At 34.1% G+C, this 23,280-nt stretch overlaps 1 protein-coding gene across 2 annotated transcripts in view; it reads right to left on the bottom strand.

The window, feature by feature from the left end:
- PLXDC2 (plexin domain containing 2) overlaps positions 1 to 23,280 on the bottom strand; it is a 490,381-nt gene that overhangs the window by 228,459 nt on the left and 238,642 nt on the right. For both annotated transcript variants that reach the window (XM_027847979.1, XM_027847980.1), the window contains exon 3: positions 1,923 to 2,069. In XM_027847979.1, the coding sequence (XP_027703780.1) occupies positions 1,923 to 2,069 (147 nt within the window). The remainder of the gene's footprint in view (positions 1 to 1,922; positions 2,070 to 23,280) is intronic.

The following is a 23,280-nucleotide window of genomic DNA, read 5'->3' as shown; positions in this document are numbered from 1 at the left end:
TCTATTCATATCTGGGGATGTCCCTGGCAGGTTTTGTCCAAATACTCTTTGGATATTAAAAGTTAGTGTTTCTGAAGTTTTGTCTCTGATTATTAATATCCAATAGAGTGTTCTTGCCCTGGACTGAAACATCAAGATTTTCTAGAATCCTCACACCTTCATTCACCCATCTACTAGCAAGTTGGCATGTTTCTTGCTCCTGGGATCTGGAAAATAGACACATGCTGTGAGAACACCTGCTAGATATCAGTATAATCTACAAATTTTCATTCTTTATCTTTCTTTTGAGAATCTGACCTAAATCCCACAGTAAAATATTTTAGAACTTGTCACCCTGTGATGGGTTTGTTGGCCCTAGGGAGAATTAAAAAAAAAAAAAGATGGATCCTACCAGCGAGAAAATACTTAGCTTAGTTTTCCATTCAGCCTTAGAAAATACTGCTGATATTTAATGTTTGACAAACACTAAAGGTTTTTTAGCTTTTTTTCCCCAGCTATCAGAAGCCAGTCTCGTGGACATTCATACTTATATGCGTTGTGTGGTTTGTCTTTCATTCTCAAAGGGGACCATGACATCAGGGAGATGATGACATGACTTGCAATTGACTTAGATTTGAGTGAGGGAGGGCTGTGCAAAGTCACCAGCCTCACTTTCTCCTCTAGTCATAAATGAAGAATGATGTTGATTTGCGAAGGTAAGGCTTGGTATTTGGTACTTAACGAGTGCCTCTTAAATCACAATGTATTCTGATAATTTCATTTTTTTAGATTAAAGATAAGAATAACAAAGGAAAGTCTATAAAGAATTATTTTGCTATCTTAAGAGACTGTGAACACGTGTTAATCACCATGGCCTATACAGTGCTTAGAACATCCCTGATACCGATTACATAGGTATTCAAGCCGTTTAGATTTGTTTTAAAAAAGACATTTTTTATAATCTAGTAATCAATGTATCAAAGGGTATTTGATACAAATACTAAAGTTCTCCAGAAGAAAATCAATGTCTAATACAGTGCCTTAAACATAATAAGCGTTTGTTAAATATTTATCAGATGAAAGAAATAACAAATGTATTGTAGGATGTATAACCATTCTACACTCTAAGTTATAAATTCACCTCATGCATGACATCTTTTACCTTTAAGTTCAGAGTTCTAATTGTATTCTTAGAGTCAACTGATTTAGGTTGATTTTTTTTTCAAGTTGACTGAGAAGTCAGAGAACCTGGTTTCTAAGTCTGGTTCTTTATTTTATTACTTCTATTAACTGGGACAAGTTATTTAGCTGCTCTGGACCTCAGTTTCCTAATCTGTATAAGTAGAAGGTAGGGCAACATGGCCTTTAAAAATCCCTTCTATCCCCAATTTTATGATTCTAACAAGGACTCATATAGGAATTTTTTATGCAAGTGACCTCGGATATAGTGATCTGCCACATAAAATATAAACAATGTGGCTAAGGGAAAGAAAAAACTGATAGTAGGGACTGGGCATCTGCAAATAGAAGGATATCCTCGATTGATCTAATTTTATTCTATGGCTATGAATTACTAACATATACATGTGGAAATGATGGAATTGATGGCTTCAATGGGTTCATCTGGTTATAACTGAAGAAAAAAAGTTTTAAATATTTCTGTAATACAAGACTATGAGTTAAAGAGATTCTCAAAAACACCAAAGATAAATCATAAACTTGAGGTTAAGTATTCCATTCTTTCTGTAGCATCTCATGAGGGGAAAATAACTAAATAAACTGCAGGTTATCTGAAACAACTTCATTTCTTTATTTTCCATAAAAGCCTATAGGCAATTTGAAAACTGACTTTCCCTGAGAAGTTTTCTCAATAAATGCTACAGTTATAGCAATTAAAATAACAGCTTATCAGGGGAAAAAAGAGCATTTGTCAAATCTCTTACTGCAGCTTGCCGATGGGTATTGGACAAAATCCCATGAATCTTCACTTTATCTTTTTCCTTTTGGTCCATGTTCACCCACAAATCCCGGCTGGCAGAGTCAAATGGCCCATATATCCTGGAAATATAGTAATTATGATCTGTATCCTCCTGTAACAGTGTAGAGAGAGAGAGAAAAAAACACAAATGTATTAAAAAAGAAACAATTCCGAGACAATTAGGATAAATGTCTTTGAATTTAGAAGGCTTGTTATTCCTCACAGTGACTATGGGGATTCCATTATTTCAGAGGCGAGTGAACTAAGAAGCACAACATACAAACTAGAAATCCTTTATGGGAAATAGCTGAAAATAAACAAGAAGCAGATGCAAATGCGTTCTCTGTGTCCAAAAATCTTATGAGAAATATTTGTGTTATCTCTGCTGGCTCTCCAAATGTAGGAAAGGTTCTTGGGGAAAACACCTAGTGAAATCTAATCACAGTTAGTGTTGACTTCCAGGTAAGTGAAAATCAGTGAATGCTCCATGGCAGCCTCTCTGCTTTAATAATATCAATATGTAGTCGGCTTTTAAATAATGGTTTTGGAAATGAAGGGATTCTTAACAACCTTTTTTTGTGCATTAACTGTGACTTTTTGTTTGAATGCTCATTAACAATAGTTACAGCACCCAACATCAAGTTTGACATGTAATTCCTCCATTGTACCCAACCACTTAAAGCAGAGCTCTGAATATTAAAAGGAATATCTCTGCTGAGAAGCAATTCACCAATATTACAGGTGCTAACCAACTTTCTTGTCAATTATTCTCCCAATTGCAAAATTTCTTTTAAAAAAATCAACTAATTCAACAAACATGTATTAAGTACCCACTATCTGCTAGGTATATAAGTATCCACATGCTAAAAATACAAAGAGAAAAATGAAACAGCTCCTGTTTTAAAGGAAGTGACTCAGATGGAGAAGGACACTATCTCCTCTATATCTTGTTATCACCTTTGCAGGAATATATATTAAACCTAAACCCTAGGAACCAAAATCACATACAAAATGTTTGGCATTTAAAACTTATCCCAGTCCTGACTCATCCTTTTTCCAGCTTTCTTAAACATTATTCTCCCTCATCTTTTTTGTATTCCAGTCAAACAGGCCTTATTGTTCCTTATGTGAGATGCTCCATTTCCCGATGATTTGGCATTAGCTATCCCCAAGGTCTAGAATGCATCGCCATATCATCTATTCCTCTTAAAATCTCTCATTTCTTCCAAGACAGAATTAAACTCACCTTCCATATGAGACTTTCCAAATCTTGACAGCCACTAGTGTCTTTTCCACCCAAATGATGCATTGTACCTATTTGTGTATACCCACATTGTGTACACCTATTATCTTCTCCAAACTTTCTTAAAGGGCAGGGGCTGTTGTGATTTTGTCTTTATCTCCAGTTCCTGGTTGCTCCAACCAGGCACTGGACAGAACATGTGAATAAGTAAATAAGAGATAATTTGTAGAGGGAAAGACTACTGAATCCTTATAAGGAGTTGGACAGGAATTCAAGAAAGGCTTTCCATTGGCGGTAGTTACTGAACTGAACCTTTGAGGAAAGTACAATCTATAAGAGGCAAAGGTGAGAACGGAATCTATTTCTAGGCCTGATGGATCCTGGTTATGAAGGACAATCTGTGTAAATACAGAGATATGAAATGGAATGTCAGGTTTGGGGAATAGGCCAGTTGGACTGCAACCTGAAGTACACAAAGAAAATAAAGGTTATGAAGTTAAGAGAGAGCCAAACTTTGGAGGGCTTTAAATACTGGGTTGAAGAATTTGGAGTTGATCCTTGAGACAACAGACAATGGTCAAAGATTGGTCAGCAGGTGAAAGACATGGTTAGACTTACGTTTTAGGAATAAAAATTTGGCAGCTATGTGGAAAATGGATCAGAATAGGGAAATAATAGAAACAAGAGGACCAGCTGGGGGTTGTTGCAACATAGACAACAGGTGTTGTTAGCTTAAATTACCATTGTGAATGAATAAAGGTGATTGATGAAAGAGATGTTTGGGAGAAAAACATGCATGACGGCAACAATTTCATAATCATATCCATATTTGGCCCTAGTGCTGAGTTGCAGATGCTAAGATTACTTGTGTAATCATGGGAAGCTGGTTAGAGGCTCTCCACCCTTGTTCTTCCTTGTCATGGTGACCAGCCCAGTGTGGCAGAGGTGACTCATCTACATGGAAAGCCCACCCCCCCAAATTATTTTTGTACCTCTAAACAATTCTTTCTTGTCCAACATGAGAAGGTGCCCATCTTATGCCCACCTAATCAGTGGAGAATGCCTTATGTTTCACCCATCTTATAACTACTTCATGATCACCTAGTTGGTGGAAATATTCCTGCCTGTCTCAACCTGTGACCCTGCTGATACATCGTTTTGCTTATTTTATCCTATATATCATAAGTCAACCAGAAGAATTATTTTGTATCTGGTATAGCTGTTCTTGAATGTTTAGATTTCAAGACCTATAAAAATAGGGCTGTAGAAGGAGGGGGCATCTCAGACCATGAGGAAGATCTGAGGTCCACTTCATTGGAGGGGGACCATAGACCCTTTAATGAAATGCCATTGGCTCACCTCTCTGCCTCAGTTTCTCTTATTACAGGATGCATAATTTTTATCTGCACATAAAAATGAAAATATTTTACTAATAATTAAATGCTGACTACTGAGAACAGGGACAGTGTGGTATAGAGAATGTGGTATAGTGCTGGACCTAGAGTCAGAAGAAACATGGATTTGGTTCCTGCATTACAAATATGGAGCATAACATGCTTGCTAAGACACAGTTTCTCAGCTCCAGTTTCTTAATTCATAAAATAGAATTAATATCCATAGTGCCTATTTCATAGGACAGTTTTTCAGCTCAAATGAAATAATATATGCAAAGTGTTTCTCAAGCCTTAAAGCCTAAATAAACGGAAGACTTTCAGGCTATACAGATAAACTAGGTACAGTGTTTTCTCATTTTGCCCCTTTCTAATGCCATTATATTGCTCATTAGACAATGACAAAGGGAAAAGAAAGTTCATTACACTCAAATTAATCACTGTTGCCAATTATTACTAGCTCTAGTTAAAAAAAAATGTTGATGGGGAAGAGGTTGAAATTATTGACAAAAGGAAGCTTTAGGATCATTTCTGGATTGCATTGCTCTATCCTGGTCCCTCTCACATCAATATATAAATGGCCCTATGTGGAAGGTGGACATGCATAATGCTTTCTCTTTTATTTTCATTCATCTGAAACAGTCCCCTTAGGATGCTGCCATCAAGAGAAGGGGCAGTACTAACATATATGTTGCATGGGGCTTTAACTGGATGTAGTGATGCTTTCTATACTAGTAGTATTAGTCTGAATTAGTCTCAGAGGCTAGAGGTGGGGTGGAGGAAAGTGCGACATAAGAAGAAGGAAGAAGAGAGTGACTTCCCTGTTCCAGGGCTCAGAGATTGCCCTGAGCAAAATTTTGAAATGGATGAAATGTCTTTGGCTCCTTCCTTTAACTGTCTTCTACAACTTCATGATGATTGCTTCAGACACTCACACTCCTTGCAACTCTCGGCATCCCAAATTGTGCTGCCTTCACTCAGCCCTACCCTGATCCTCAAAATTACCCCCGTGTCTCTTCTACCTCATTAAAATCCCCACATGTTTTGTACAGCTGGATATTAGAAAAGTAGGACTGAACCAACTCACAGTCACATGTTGGTGACAATTAGGCCCTTATCTCTCACAAAGGTATTTCCATTTTTTAACACATTGATAATCAAAATTAAGAAATCTCTGATAGTCAGATTTTCAAGTAGACCATCAAAAAGAAATGGGGAAACAATTAGTTGGGGTAGTAAAAGACATCCGGAAATAGCAGTCAGTAGCAGACAGAGCTGCATGACATCTTCCCCATTCCCCTTCCACCTTCCAGCTACTTATCCTGTTACCTGGTCTTTAGAGTTTTTGCATTTTAATCTTACAACGACCCATTCATTCTAAACTCACAGATTTATTAAAATCAAGTTTTCACGGCAATAAATTCTCTGGCTTTTTGATGGTATGAAAGTCAGAGTAATGATAGAAAAGGAGAGTCAAGGCAATTAACATTGACAGATTTTTCTCAATAAGTAACACTCATACAATATGTGAAGTATAGAGTCTGTTATTTTGTTCACAATTAATTGTTTACAGTGTCTGGCACATCATAGATACATAATAAATGATTATTTATTAATTCATTATTGGTTAATCTGATACTACAGCAACAAGTCTTATACCTTCATATTATCTTCCATATATTTCCAAGATAATTTAAGATAAATGTCTGACTGTATCACTATCTAGCTTATAAGTCTCAAATACCTCTCTATTTTCTTTAGGATAAATTCAAATGCCTCAGTATAGAAACTAGAAAATTACATAGTCTGGATCTTACCCAACTCTCCTGTCTTATTCATATTATTCTCATTCATGTACTCTCCATTTTATCCAGGCTGTACTAACTCATCCTCCACTTCTGTGCATTTTCACCAACAATTCACTCTCCCTAGCATCCATTACCTCCTCCTCATTGCCTTTTAGAAGCCTCAGATACCTCTAGGGACCTTTATATAATCTTGTTAGCTCATAATCTTCTCTCTTCAAATAATCTTTTATTTCTATACATGTTGTATCTACTCCATTCCCCTTCCACATCTTCCCATAGAACCTAAGCTTCTTGGGCTTAGGTGTAGTTAGGTTTTATTTTTCCTACAGTGCCTTGAATTCAGTAGGTGCTTAATAAATTTTGATCAATTTTGATGAGCCATTTACTGAATGGGTTGTCTTGCCTGGACATTTCAATTGGTCAATGTTGCTTCTCTAGTAAATTTTGCGCCTCTGTAAAATAGACTCTGAACTTTCAGCATTTCAATTAAATGATTAGGAATATAATGGTTACTCTTAGTCACAAATACTTTTCCTTTTGATGGAGGAATCATGTGTTCCCATAGAAGCTCACTGAGATAGGTATTTGAGGGCTTTCCAGCCACACACATCTCTGCCTCTGTCATTCCCTTCCTCATATGGGAACCCAAGAGAATATTTTTTTCCTTTGGAAAAGTGAAATGTAACTTAGTAATTAACCTAAAATCCATTCAATCTTAATTAAATTAAAAAAAAACAAATAAAAATAAAAACACTTCAAGAAAAGATGCCTATTAAATACCTATCATTTAATCATAACTTCTTAATCAGGCAAGTGCAAATCAGAGCCTGGTTGAGTCAAATCATATTCAATATGTTAAACTTCTGCAAATCATTCTTCCTGAATAAAAACAAGCAAAAAGATTCACTTAATTTGGTAGATAATTAAATTGGGCAGTTGAGCCAGTAGAGTTGTTTAGGCAACTGTTATACAACCAGAGTGAATGAAATAACAAAAAAAAAAAATTACCTGGATGTTTGGCTATCACGCCCAAGGATTGGTGATGATGACATATCCTGAAAGGCCTTCATTGATAAGGTTCATGATTTTAGTTCTCAGATATGTATCTATCAGTCCCCTGGGTACTGTCTATCTATATCTATACATATACACACATGCATGCATATATATATGTATGTGTATGAATGTGTGTATGAATGGCATTCATTTTAAAACTGCAAACTTATTTTAACATTGCCTTTATTATAACAGCTTAAATCAAACTCTCTGAAAGTTTACTAAATAGTTTCATACACTGAAAACCTTGAGACTACAACTCACCCAACATAAGAGTGATGGTTCATCTCCACAGTTCCATATTTCCTCCAGTGTTTACTAGCAAAAAACAATTTAAATGCTCAAACATCAAAACTTAAATGAATATTTTATCTCATGTGTGTATCCCATCTATCTTCAAAGACTGAAACCTACTGCTCTCTTATATAATTCTTGATCACAACCATTTGCACATACACCCTGGGATCTATCCAAGGTGCTGAAGGGCAGGGCAATGCTCATTCTATCACCTGCTTTTGCAGCATGGATGGTCTACCTCCTTTCCAAACATATATTTTCTTAGTGATATCCTTCACACCAATTCTTACATGTAGGCCATTTTCAGAAATATTCTGTACACACATGTATTTAAATTGTGTTTTGAGTCATTCGTAGTTTTGTTCCACAAAGGTTGTGGTGTTCCAACATTTGAATCAATAAAACATCATCAGCAGAACATTTATTATTGTTGTTTAAAAAATATTTTTCATCCTGGAACAGCTTGGGATAATTAAAAAACAATGGGCTATTTTCCTAGGAAAATAGCATGTTTGTTTTCTCTCTCTGTGTCTCTCTTTCTGTCTCTTTCTCTCTGTCTCTCTCTCCCTCCCTCCCTCCCTCCCCTATTCAATCATGGCCCTAATTCACTGTCTTCCTATTTATGCCTCACTCTATACTAATAATTGGAATACGTTTGTAAAGTGTTATGCATGCATCTCTGTTTATCAAGCAATCTTTAAAAATCTTAATATTTGGATCAAAAAAACTCCTGTGGAGGGAAAAAGCCTTTAAGGATATGTTTTATCAAATGTCAAATGCCTTTTTGAAATGGAAATGTTCTTTTTAAAAAATTATCTCTATCTTTCACTTAAATGAGTGACTATGAGAATATGACCTATCATAGAAAATCATTTTTCAAACTCTTCCTCTTCTGTTCTTCTACTATTCTCATAAAGACTAAAAAAAAAAAAAAACAGAACATAAATGGTGGCTTTAATGTATAGAAATTTGTCCTTGTAGGAAAGATCTGAATTCAGTCCCACTTCTGACATATTGTAGCTATGTGTGTTTGACCATGGGAAAGACCCTTAACTTCTCAATGCCCCCAAGTAACTTTAAGTCTCTGAGTTGCCTATGTGCATGTGTTTACCCTAAGATGAAACTTTGGAGGGAATTTCCAAAAGGAGCCATAGATGTCAGTAATTATTGATGAATCTATAGCAATTCTGTGTAATCTTAGCAAAGTCTGTTCCCTTTCCTTCTAGTCCTTATCATAACTATAAAAGAAAGGAGACACTTAGAATTGGGGATGATTTAAAGATTATTATTTATTTCATGGTTGGCCACAACACAAGCCTTCTATCACTTAGATGGCATCTCCTCCCCACTTAGGGTGGTCATTGGATAACAGGCTCATGCTGCGTGGTCCTGAATCTTCACAGCCAAGTAGAACCAGATAGATGCTACATATTCTGATGTTTTACCTTCAAGAACCCAATGTCACTAGAGTTGTACTCTCTGGAAAATTCACTGTTTATGGGGTATTTATAGGAATAAAATTTTGTTTTCCTTCCACCCACAATCCAAACACTTCAAATATTCACTAGAATTGCAAATAATTGGGGGAAAATAATTTTAATATTGAAGAAATTAATGTGTAGCAAAATATAAATATTGCTTAGTATTTTGATCGACTTTTATTGACTAAACTTTCAACAGGAAGTAGAAATAGTTATCAGGGCTAAACAACATGTTAAAGACCAGAAGTAGGCCTTAATTTACATGATAGGCCCAGACATTTAACATTCATTTTAAATCAGGTGGCTTTTTTCACTGTGTTCATTCTTTGGGCCACATTCTGTCCATTTTAGGAGTAATAGGGAACTAAAGAAGACTATCAAAAGTCATTCAAAGCAGAGAGATTTTCATTTTCTCTTCAAAACCTACAACACTTCTAACATGGTAAATGGAAGAAATAACACAATTGTGATGCATCCATTTCAGTTAGAAATTCAAATATTATAGAAAATGCAATGTTATAGTAGATGGCTAAAAATCCATTTTGTTCAAGCATGCTGAAAAATGTTACATAGTTACGGACACACCAAGTATAAAATTACACAGATAAAGTGAAGAAGTTAGATAATGTGCAGATTGTCATCACTCCAAATAATCAATATGAATAAGTTGGGATCCACAGATTTCTTTTTATCTCTCTGCCATGAGTTTTAAAATCTTTTTCTATACAGTCTTTGATCTCTGAATAAAGGTTGATTCATAGAGCTAATCCAACTATCTCTTGCAATACTTCAAACAGTCTGATGATTATCTTTAAACAATATTAAAATCTTTTTACTTTCTCTTACCTACGATTGCCAAACTACTTGAAAATTGCTTATACCTCATTACTTGTCTTCTTCAACATCGATTTTCTCCTCAGACCATTGCATTCTGACTTTTGCCTCAACCAACGTTCTTAAAACTCCTTTCTCCCAGGCCACTGGGGTGAGTTTCTTCTGGCCAAATTGACTCCTCTTACTATTGCTTGTCCTGTTTTATCTCTCTGCAACATTTCAAAGTGTTACTTCTTATTAGGTACCCTCTCCTAGCTTGACTTAAGAGACACTGCTTCTTTTCCTACCACTGAAGATTCTTGAATGATTAAGAGTAAGTATGTGGAGCACTGTATACAATATCTTAATCAGTTGACCTTAGTTACCTTAGTCATAGACTCTTCATATTTTTTTATATTGACAAGGCCCAAGATTCTTTCCTTGGCACTCCTCTCTTCCCTTTATATTCTCTTGGGAATGTCATTCACATGCCATTTTAAATTAATTTTATGATATGTTATCTTAGATAATCTTCATTTCTTAATAAATCTCTCTCCCTCGCTCAGCCAGAAAGCTATCCCTCAGTAACAAAGAATAAAGAAAATGCAGTTTAGAAAAATTTAAAATAATAGAAATAACAACAAAAAATGACGGTGGTAGTGGTGATGGTGATGGTGGTATTTCTATAAAGCCTATTACATGCCTGGAATTGTGCTTAGCAGGTAGGTCCTACTATTGTTCTCTTTTTTTATACATGAGTAAACTGAGGCAAACAAGGTTAAATGACTTGTCCAAATTCAAACAATGGTTAAGTGTCTGAGGCTGGATTTGAACTCTGTTCTTCATGACTACAAGCCCAGCATTGTATTCCCAGTTCAGTATACATACTGTTATAATCCATAGAATCAAACCCCTTAAAAAAGAGAAAGAGATGCATTTTTATACCCTTATCCATCCTTTAGAGCTCACACTGAATTCTACTTTCTCCAGGAAGTGTTGTCTTACAACTTACATTCGATAATATCTTATCACCCTGTGTACCTCACAAAGTTCTATATTTTGTAACTCTTAAGAGCCCTTTTTATATGTTATTATGTAATATAGCTATCTATGTAGGTAATTTTAATGGCAGTTATTTAAAAATGTTTGAAATGCATTTTAGGTTACCTTTGGACATTATTACTGGCTTAAAAAAAACTAGAAAAGTATATCAGCAGAGCATACTAGCAGTTTAAATAATAGCAATAGTTGAATAGTAGCAACAGTTAGACTCTCAGACCAAATATTTGTCAAACTCAAGGACACTGGGGAAGAACTCTCTATTTGACAAAGAACTGCTAAGAAAACAAGAAAGCAATCTAGATTACCACTCGTGTGGTTATGCCATATAGCTATCCAATATATGACAATAAGATGAAAAGTGTTGTATGACTTGAATAGTAAGGTCACCCTTAAAAAAAAGAGATACAGAATAGTTCAGTACCTTGCACAGCTATGTTAACAGGAGAATCTTAAAGTAATGATAATGGCTATCACATACAAGATAACTTTGATGACATGAAACTGAAAAATATTCACACTAACAACTTCAATACAAGTAAAATAAGAAGGGAATATGTTGATTGAGAAAAAATAACTGAATCAAATATCTTTGATCAGGTTATGACATTCAAGATATACAGGGAACAAATACATACAGGACTTTGAAGAGTGAATCTGCCAATAGATATGATGAAAGGCTACAAATAACATGTTGTTGAATCAAGAATTTTAAATTACTAACAAGTCCATGAAAAATGCTCTAAATCCCTAGTAATAAAAAATGCAAATAAAATACAGTGTCATGTAAGCTTCCACGTAACACTCAGTAAGTTGAAAAATAAGACAAAATATGGAAACAGTCAATTTTGGAGTTGGGTTGTAATTTTTGTAATGTTGGTTAATAGCAAAAGACACTTGAAACATACAATGCAGAATGCATTTTCTTCTGACTGTTAACTTTACTTACTTCTCAAAGGAATTCATAGGAGATAAGAAAGCCATTATATAATAAGGTTAAGAGAAAACTACATGCCTAGATCTTTTCAGGTAAATATAGCTTAAAGGTTAAAACTATTAAAATGTAAGAACAGCCATACTACATCTGAATGAATTATTCTGGTGAATTAACATGAATACTACTGGAATGGTTTCTTGCAAGGTGCTAATATGTGCAGACATATGTAGTATATTTACAAAACTCTTGTCCAGTGAAAAATAAGGTACAAAAAGAACACTTTCTAAAGGAAAAAAATAAAATACAATATTATGTGGTTCATTTTATGTATTTTTTTTAACGAGCAAAGTATCAAGCATTCATGTTTTATAAAAACTGAGAACCAAGTAGTAGAGTGACTGATTCCTAAAATCCTACCATTACTGTATGAATCAAAGTACAAACCCATAATGGTAAATTCATTTGACTGTTTTATGGCAATGCTTTAAATGGTACCTTGATCCATACATAGTGAAGTGCTTTTTTTTTACATCCTATAAATCAAATCCTTTCAATATAGCCTTGAGTTTATTTATCTAAAGTGGATAGAATAACAGTTATATGAAATCTTACTGAAATTTCCTATAAAATGTAACTTTTAGTGATTCTTTAAAGTCCAGATAACACTGTGAGCTCTTCCCTTACTGCAAAATGAAATCTATGTTTGTAGAAAATTATGGATATGAATATTGCTATTAACCTTTCGATAAGAGTAAATTTGGATGGTTAATTTCTTCTTAAATGAAAATTGTCATAAGCTTTCTTAATGTTTGCAATAACACTTGTTATTGCAAACATTAAGAAACATTCCCCCATTCAATCAACAAGCAAATAAGCATTTATTACATTTTCGAGCATGACTATGAAGTAATATAACAATTTTGATTCTGTAATTGCAAGAGATTTCAGAGGCTATCTATACTGGGGATGAAGGCTTCCACAGAATATGAATCCCTTCTACAGAAGTTATCAAATTGGCCAGCTATTCTCTGTTTGAAGACATTGAGTCATAACAGAATTTCAAATTTCAGAATTCAGAGGGGCTCTGGAGGTCACTTAACAACATATACCCTAAATGAAATCTTGGCTACACTATAAACAATGGATAATCCACCCCTTCCCAAGGTAGTCCAGTTCTCTTTGGGAGACCTCTATTTGTTGGGAAGTTTGTATTTACATCAATCCCAAATTTACTTCTTTGCAACTTAATCATTTATAACTTCCTACCATCATTCTTTGTTCTGTTCTTTCAGACAAAGCAAAATAAGTTCAGTTCTTCTACGTCACAAAGAAATAAGAAATACTGTTTATGAAAAAGTGTTAGTGCATGGAACCAAGTAGGTGTTATATAAATGCTTTTTCCCTTCTCTCTCCTCTTCCTCTTTTAAAGACTCCTAATTTGCTAGGCAGCTGTCATGTCCTAAAAGGTGTCATGCAACAGGAAACTCCCTACCTTATGAAGCTGACTGTTCTTTTTTGAGGAACTTCTAACTTTCAGAGTTTATCCCTTTATATCAAGCTGAAATATTTATTTTCATACTTTCAAACTATTCTATTGGACACACCATCAAATAAATCATTTGAGTCCAGGTCTTCTCTTTTCTAAGCTATGCATCCTTAATGTCTTTAATAGACCATGTCAAGATTGGGTATAAGAGGGATCTACAGTCCTATGCTATACAAAAGGTATGAATGAGGATCCAGAAGACCTAAGATTTATATTTAAATTTTTTTTCTAGCTTTATTGTTTTACAATAGACACAACTTTTTTTGTGTGTGTTTCAGTTTCCTTATCTATAAAATGTGGGTAATATCCAGTATACCTAATCCTCAAAATTGACTGATTAAATGTGAATATATTTGGAAAAGTATTTAAAAATACAAGTTAATTCTTAATATTAAGTTACACAGTAATTGCTTTTAAATTAGATAGATTTAGCCATCATTTACTAATCATTTCATCTGCCCATATACATATATACCAGCAATATTCCTTTCTGATTAAAATTCAGCTTGGTAGGATGCAAAGAAAATTTAATTTTATAATTTTTATAAAATGTAATCTCTGAGAACAGGCGATGTTTTGATTTTGTTACCCTATCCCCCATATGTAGCATGATATTTTGCACAGAGGTGCTTATAAGATAGATTTAATTGAAGTAAGTTGACTGACTAGTTACCCCTATTATTATAAGCATAAAAAGATAAACCTGAAAGAGAAATTATAAGGAATTCAATAAGGTCAAACTGTTCCTACATGGGAAGATGGTACTTGCAACTCCTAAAAAAGTTATCATCATTAGAGCTGTTAGAAGGCATATACACAGACAGAGGAAATGGGTGTGACTTGCCTATAATTGGATGGTACCAAAAAAAAAATTAAAGGGTAAGAAAGAGGGATGCACTGGGAGAAGGTAAAAGGAGAGGTAGAATGGATAAAATTATGTCACATAAAAGAGATATGAAAGGAAGAGCTTTTACAATGGATGGGAAAATAGGATGTGGATGGTGGGCAATACTTGAACCTCTCTCATTGGAATGGGCTCAAGTAGGGAAAAATATACACATTCAGGTGTGTATAGAAATCTATCTTACCCTACAGTGAGGTAAGAGGTGAGGGGATCAGAAGGGGATGGGGGCTTATAGAAGACTGGGCAAATTAAGGGAGGCAGTGGATAAAAGTAAAATAACTTTCGAGGAAAAATGGGGGGTGGGAGAGAGGGAGAAGGAGGATAAAAGGAAGAGGCCAAGAGAAATGGGATGGAGGAAAATTCATAGTTGGTAATAATAAAATAACATGAATGAGATGAACTTACACATAAAAGAGAAGTAGATAGCAGAATGGACACAAAGCCAGAATTCAACAGTATATTGTTTACAAGAAACCAATTGAAGCAGAGGGACACACATAGAGTTAAAACAAGGTGCTAGAGCAGAATCTATTATGCTTCAGTGAGGCAAAAAGGGAGGGGGGGGGTAGCAATTATGATTCCAGACAAAGTAAAAGAAAACAATAGATGTAATTAAAAGGGATAAGCTAGGAAACTTCACTTTGCTAAAAAAAGATAATATCAACAATGAAGTAATAGCATTACTAAACACATATGCATCAAATGGCATAGCATCTATTTTCTTTAAAGGAAAAGCTAAATGAGTTACAGGAAGGAATAGATAGTAAAACCATTGTAGTGGGAGACCTCAACTTTCCCCTCTCAGAACTAGGTAGATCTAACCATAAAATAAACAAGAAAGAGATTAAGGTGATTGATAGAATTTTTTTAAAAAGTTAAATATGATAGACCTCTGGATAAAATTGAATGGGAACTGAAAGAAGTATAAATTGTTTTCAGATATACATGGCATTTTCACAGAAAAAAAGCCATTTATCAGGGAGAGGAAAAAGCAAACAAACAAACAATCAAATCCTTACAATCAAATGCCTCCTTCTCAGACCAATATGTAATAAAATTACATTCACTAAAGGGTTGTGGAAATATTGATCAAAAATTAATTGGAAACTAAATAATCTAATCCTAAAGAATGAGGGGGTCAAAGCATAAATACTAGAAGAGTTTCATCATGGATGAAACTAACTTCATTAAAGAGAATGACAACAATGAGCCAAAAACATGAAAATTTATAGGTTGCAGCCAAAAGAGTAATGGGGGAAAATTTATACCTCTAAATACTTATGTCAATAAAATAGAGAAAGAATAGACCAATGAATGGGCATACAACTAAAAAAAAATACAACAAAAACAAATTAAAATACCTAAATTAACAACAAATTGGAAATCTTGAAAATCAAAGGAGAAGCTAATAAAAATGAAGTAAGAAAACCATTCAACTAATAAATAAAACTAAAACCTGGTTTTGTTAAAAAAAATAAAACAAACCAATAGGTAATTTGACTTTTAAAAAAAGAAAGAAGAAAATCAAATTAATAGTATCAAAAATGAAAAAAGGTGAATTCACCACAAATCAAGATGAAATTAAAGCAATTATTAGGAACTATTTTGCCCCATTATATTCCAATAAATCTAAGCAAAATGGATAAATATTTACTATACACACACACACACACACACACATATTGCCTGCATTATCAGAAGAAGAAATAGAATACTTAAATAACCCTATCATAGAAAAAGAAATTGACCAAACCATCAATTATTTCCCTAAGAAAATATCAGGGCCAGATGGATTCATAGGTGAATTCTGCCAAATTCTACCAGACACTTAATGAATAATTAATTATAATACTCTATAAACTAGCTAAAGAAGTAGCCCTACAAGTTCCTTTTACGATACAAACATGGTACTGATCTCTAAACCGGGAAAAGGAAAAACAGAAAGAAAACCACAGACCAATTTCCCTAATGAGTATTGACACAAATTTTTAAAATACAGCACTAGCTAGGAGACTATAGCAATACATCACAAAGATCATACATTATAACCAGACCAGGAATGCAGGACTGATTCAATATTAAAAAGACTATCAGTATAACTGACCATATCAATAATAAAAACAGCAAAAATCAGATGATTATATTAACAGATGTTGAAAAAGTTTTTGACAAAATGCAACACTCATTTTTACTTTAAAAAAAACACTAGAAAACATAGTAATAAATGGAGCTTTCCTTAAAATGATAAATACTATCTATTTTAAAACATCAGCAAACATTTGTAATAGAAATAAGTTATAAGCCTTCCCAGTAATATCATGGATGAAACAAGAATGCCTATTATCACTGCTAATATTCAATATAGTACTAGAAATGTCAATTATAACAATAAGAGATGAAAAAGAAATAGAAGGAATTAGAATAGTCAATGAGGAAACAAAACTATTATTCTTTGCAGATGATACAATGGTATACTTAGAGAATCCTAGACAACTGAACTAAAAAACTTGTTGAAATAATTAACAACTTCAGCAAAATTGCAGAATATAAAATAAACCCACACAAAACATTAGCATTTTTATATATGTAACCAAAAAAGTCCAGTAGGAAGATATAGAAAGAGAAATGTTATTTAAACTAACTGCAGATAATAAAAAATTATTGGAAGTCTACCTGCCAAGACAAACCCAGGAACTATAAGAACAGAAATAGGAAACATTTTTCACGCAAATAAAAATAACCCTAAACAATTGTAGAAATATTCATTGCTCATGAGCAGGCTGATACTATATAATGAAAATGAAAATTCTACAAAATTAATTTATTTATTCAGGACCATATGAATGAAACTGACAAAAACTTTGTGGAGCTAGGAAAAAAAATAATAATATTCATCTGAAAGAACAGAAAGATCTAGAATATCAAGGGAATCAATTAAAAATGTGAAAAAGTGACCTAGCAATGCCAGATCTCAAACTGGATTGCAAAGTGGTAATCATTGGATAAGATAGAGTGGTGGATCAGTGGAATATGTTAGGTACACAATAAACATTCGTAAAGGACCATAGTAATGAAGTGTTTGACAAACCCAAGGATCCAAGGTTTGAGGACAAAAATAATCACTATTTGACAAAAATTGCTAGGAAAACTGGAAAGCAGTTTGGCAGAAGCTAGGTATAAACCAACATCTCATACCACATAACAAGATAAGGTCAAGTTGGATACGTGATTTAGACACAAAAGGTGATATTACATGCGAATTAGGGGAGCATGGCATATTTTACCTGTCAGATCTATGGACCAATGTTGTGTTGTGACCAAACAAGAAATAGAGAGCATTAGGGGTAGTAAAATGGATATTTTTGATTATATTAAATTAGAAAAGGTTTTGCATAAACAAAACCAATGTAACCAAGATTAGAAGGAAAGTAGAAAATGGGGAGGAGGGATTTTGCAGCAAGTTTCACTGATAAAGGCTTCACTTCTTAAATATATAGAGAATTGATTCAAATTTATAAGAATACTATACATTCACTAACTGACAAATTGTTGAAAGATATGAACAGACAGTTTTCAGAAGAAGAAATCAAAGCTATCTATAGTCATATAAAAAATGCTCTAAATCACTATTGATTGGAGAAATACAAATTAAAACAACTCTGAGGTACCATGTCACACATATCAGATTGACTAATATGACAGAAAGGAAAATGACAAATGTTGGAGGGGATGTGGAAAAAATTGGGACACTGATGTACTGTTGGTGGAGTTGTGAACTCAACCAATCATTCTGGAGAGCAATTTGGGACTATGAGCCAAGGGCTATAAAATTGTGGTCAACTTTTTACCGAGCAATAGCTTAACTAGATCTGTATCCCAAACAGATAAAAAAGAAAAGGACCTATAGGTCCTATAAAATATTGATAGTAGCTCTTTTTGTGGTGGCAAAAAATTGGAAATTGGAGGGATGCCCATCAATTAGGGAATGACTGAACAAGTTGTTGTATATTATTGTGATGAAATATCATTGTGTTATAAGAAATAGTCAGCAGGATGGTTTCAGAAACACCTGGAAAGACTTATACGAAATAATGCAAACTGAACTGAGCAGAAGCAGGAGAAAATTGTACACAGTAACAGCAATGTTGCATGATGATAAACTGTGAGTGATTTAGCTATTCTCAGCAATACAATGACTCAAGACCATTCTGAAGGACTTACGATGAAAATGCTATCAACCTCCAGAGAAGACACTGATGCAGTCTGAATGCAAGAAAAAGCCTACTTTTTAAACTTTATTTTTCTTGTGTGTGTTGGGGGATGATTGTCTATAATTTCTTTTGCAACATGGTTAACATGGAAATATGCATGACTTCACATGCATAATCTATATCAAATTGCTTGTCTTCTCAAGGGGGGGAATGGAGGATGGAGAGAGAATTTGGATCTTGAAATTAAAATACACACAGACACACACACACACACACACATATATATATATAATTTACATGTGATTGAGAGAAATAAAATAAAAAACAAAAAGATATAGTGTCTTATAACCACGGAACTTATATTACCTGGGGTCTATGTGTTGGGAGTAGAAGGGAAGGGAAATATGTGTATTGGAATAATCAAAATTAGAGAGTGATGGGAGCAAAGGAGATATCAAAACAGAAAACCTCAGGGATATTTCATTCATTCATTCATTCATTCATTCACTCATTCATTCATTCATTCATGTTTGTAGAATTCAGAGAATTTCAGAAGTCCATCTAACAAAATATGTTGTTAAATATATCATTAAATGAAGAATTTAATCTTTAATAAAAGAAAAAAAAGATTAAAAAAACTTAGCCATAAAAAAATTTTACTTTGTCATTTAAAAATGCAGAAACATTTTTAATCAATCCCTGTTCCCAGTTGCTCTGCATAGCAATATGGAAATTTTAAACTTACAATATTCTTAATCTAGGAACATTTATTAGAGCAGAAATTCTCTGATGTCAGGAAAGTGTTTCTTATGAATCACAATTAACAAACAATCCAATGCTCTGAAGACTGCAATATTAGGAAATGATTTTCATAAATGAGTATCATGCTGAAAACCATAAAGCCACCCTTATATTGCATCCAATGAGGGGAACTTCCTTTCTTTTAAGCAAGTCTATGGAGGCCTTACTGGAATCTTACTGAGCCCATAAGAGGCAAAAAGAAAAAAAAAATAGAACAATTCATGATACATCTTTACCCATTAATAATAGGCTTCATTTCTCCCATTAAATACTATTTTTCATATGTCTTTTTACATGCTACAACATCATAGAAATACTGCTTCTGGGAGAACATAGCAAGAATTCAATTGTCTTTGTTAAGTAACTAAGGCTATCATTGATTTTCTTTGCAATGAAAACCTATGCATGTGGGTGAATGACTGACCATATGGTAAGGAGAACAGTATGACCTGGAAATTATTGGTAGAAAAAAATGTCCTGTAACACATCAGAAAGCTAAAAGCCAGTTGGCAGATTAAAACCTATCAGTATTTTTGTTTTCAAAATCTCACTCTGAATAGCATCCTTGCCCCCAAAGTTTACCTTGAGGTCAGGACAATAAGACTATGGGATAGACAAGGTCCTGGTTTGGGTAGCTCTTCAGCATCCATAGAGTTTATGGAATTTGGGGATAAGGTATATGTAGAAATTATATAAAATATCCTGTGATCAATGATAAATCGTGTATTTTCATTATTACATGATAAACTATTGAATTCGCTACATTTAGCTATAGCAAAAATAGCTACCATTTATATCGTGCTTTACAAATGTCTCATTTGATCCTTACAACAACCCCAGGAGATAGGTGTTACTTTTATCCTCATTTTGTGGATGAGGGAACAGAGGCAAAAGAAAGTTAAGTGACTTGAACAGGGTCACACAACTATTAAGTGTGTAAGGTTGAATGTAAACTCAGGTCTTTCTGATTCCAGGTCCAGAATGCTATCTACCCTTTCACCTAGATGATGGAAATACCATATATGTAAAACATCCTATTTTCTTTCAAGGAAAATGGGAAAAAAAAGCTATATACATTTCTCTATCTCTCAATCTCTATATATCATATATAGTTGGGATATTGAGATTGAAAAGGAAACCTTTTCTTATCCTGTTTCAAGGTTTCTTTCATTCAGATGAAAATTTAACATAGGATCATGGACTGACAGCTGGCAGGGCCACTCAGTTCAAGTAACAGAGAATGGAACCTCAGAGAGGTTGGAATCCTTAAAGAATAGAATAGAGAGATGAGTTTCTTAAAGCATAGACATCTCCTTTCTACCATTTATTCCACTATATAATTAATAATAATCATAATCATATAATAATCATATAATAACAACAACCAGAATTTATATATGACTCTGAGTTTTACAAAGCACTTTATACATTTCTCATTTGATCCTCACAACAACTTCTGTGTTAGGTGTTATTATTATCCCCATTTTGTAGATGAGGAAACTGAGATTTAGAGAGGTTAACTAACTTGCCCGAGGCCCAATACAGAATCTGAACTCAGGTCTTCCTGAAACCAAGTCTAGCATTCTCTCTACAATATTTTATAGCTGAGAAGGTTTGGGGAAAGTGGAAGAAAATCCTTATATTCAGTGAAATTTCTGAATCATCTGAGGATTTCTTTATGCTTTTAAAATAAGAGTAAGATCTATCTCTGATGATGAATCTTTTTTTCCCTTTTTCTGGGAACTCTGCATAGAAATAAGGAAAACTCATCTAGCCAAGTCTCTCGCGATGACAGGCAGAGAGGTCACAATTAGAAGGAGTCAATTGAAAACAAGCTTAACAATTTCCCGAATTAATGACAGAAAGGCAAGTGAGAAGGAAGTGGAGAACTGAAGTAGTTTTCTTTTTAAAGTATCAAACAAACATTTGGATAATATGCTTTTTCTGACATTACTAGACATAATTCTTAAAGCCAATAAAGCTGCTATTTATGTTTCATAATAAAATCCCAAAACAGAGAGGTAGTGGAGATATCACTTCAGTTCCAGGTGAGAAGTATATTTTGTTTCTTTCCTTTTTTCCATTTTAAAAATCAGGTTGCAGTGGTTGTGCTGATGATGGTGGCTCTGTATGGCACACTTGGGAATCAGGTTTATTGGTTCTTACCTTTTCAAAAGGCAGATTTGAGTTATTTAAATTAATTTGAGGCATTTGAATTGATTTGAGGTATTTAAAAATGCACAATGAAGAGTCAAGGAATTCAAGGTTGGGGGAGCCAGGTGGTGCAATGCATAGAGAACTGGGCCTGCATCAGAAAGACCAGAGGTCAAATCTGACCTCAGGCACTTACTAGTTGTGTGATCCTGGGCAAGTCACTTAACCCTGCCTGCATAAAACTGGAGAAGGGAATGGCAAACCAATCTAGTATCATTGCCAGGAAAACCCCATGGTCTACGAGGTCATGAAGAATCAGACATGATTGAACTGAACAACAACATTCAGGGTGAATTTGGCAGGGCTTTCTAGAAAGAACTTCATGTTTTACCATTTATTTTCCTTAAAGAGACATACTCTAATCATCCATCCATTCATTTAATTCAATAATTTGAAAATCAAATATAAATGCATACCTTTATATAAGCATTGTGCAAGAGCTGTGTGGGATAGAGATATATAAAACCTAGGCTGTGCCCTTTAGAGCCTTCTAATCTAATAGAAAAAAATTATAATGTTATCGCAATGTAAGTGAGTATATGACAACATGATGCTAGAATCCAGAGATAAAAATACAAAATGAGCCAGTCACTAACCTTAAGAAACTTAATATTCTGCAATGCTGCAAAACTACAAAATATGAACAGGTTCATAGAAACCTACAAAACTACAAAAATACAACAGGTTCATAGAAAAATAAAGGATATAGAAAAATAGTTAGGAGGAGAATTAGCAACTGAGGGAAACAGGAAAGGCCTCTCAAAAGAGGTGGAATGTTAACTGAAACTTGAATGAAGCTAGGAATTCCATGAGGTAGAGGAGAGAAGGGAGAGAATTTTAAGAATGAGAGACAACTTAGGCAAACATGGAGGAAAGAGATGGGCTGCTGTGTTTGGGGAAGAGCAAGAAGGCCAGTTAGTCAGGTGCATAGAGCATGTGAAGGTGAGAGGCACATACTCAATCTAGGAAGGCAGACTGGAGCCAGACTGCAAGTCAAACACCTTGAGTATTGGTAACCAAGATTATCTGGTGCCACTAAAAGAAATAGGGATATGAGGAGTAGCTGGAATGGGAAGCCATCATTAGTCACAAAAATCTAGCATTTCAAAATAAAAAAGTAGCACATCTACTAAGAATAGTGTAACAGAAGATAAGAACCATAATATTATATCAAAATAGTTTAAATGAATATAGACATAGTATTAGGAATATCCAGGCATTCTTCAAAAGGACTTTAAGTTTTAAATGGTGACTCCAATGTTTCTTTTCCCCCTTAACTATAGTTATCTCTTCCACATTGTGACTTGCCCCATCTCAGTTTCAATATATTGCAAGTCAGCATAAGAAATTAAACGAAATATTTTGGGTAGTTTTGCAGAATAAAAAGATAATACCATAATAATTCAGATTTCTTCCATGGTATGAAGGGTTGGCCAAAAAAATTTTACATCGATTTTCCAGATCATGGGGGTGCCATGCCCCTCACCCCCATGATTTGGAAGGGATAACTGTACTATGCTTTGTTTATTTAAGCAACAACTTAAAATCAGACATTTTCATAG

Source organism: Vombatus ursinus, unplaced genomic scaffold (assembly GCF_900497805.2).
Source record: "Vombatus ursinus unplaced genomic scaffold, bare-nosed wombat genome assembly UNPS02005459.1, whole genome shotgun sequence".
Lineage (NCBI taxonomy): Eukaryota > Metazoa > Chordata > Mammalia > Diprotodontia > Vombatidae > Vombatus > Vombatus ursinus.
Note: the sequence above shows the minus strand (reverse complement) of the source record. Positions and strands in the feature narration are given on the sequence as shown.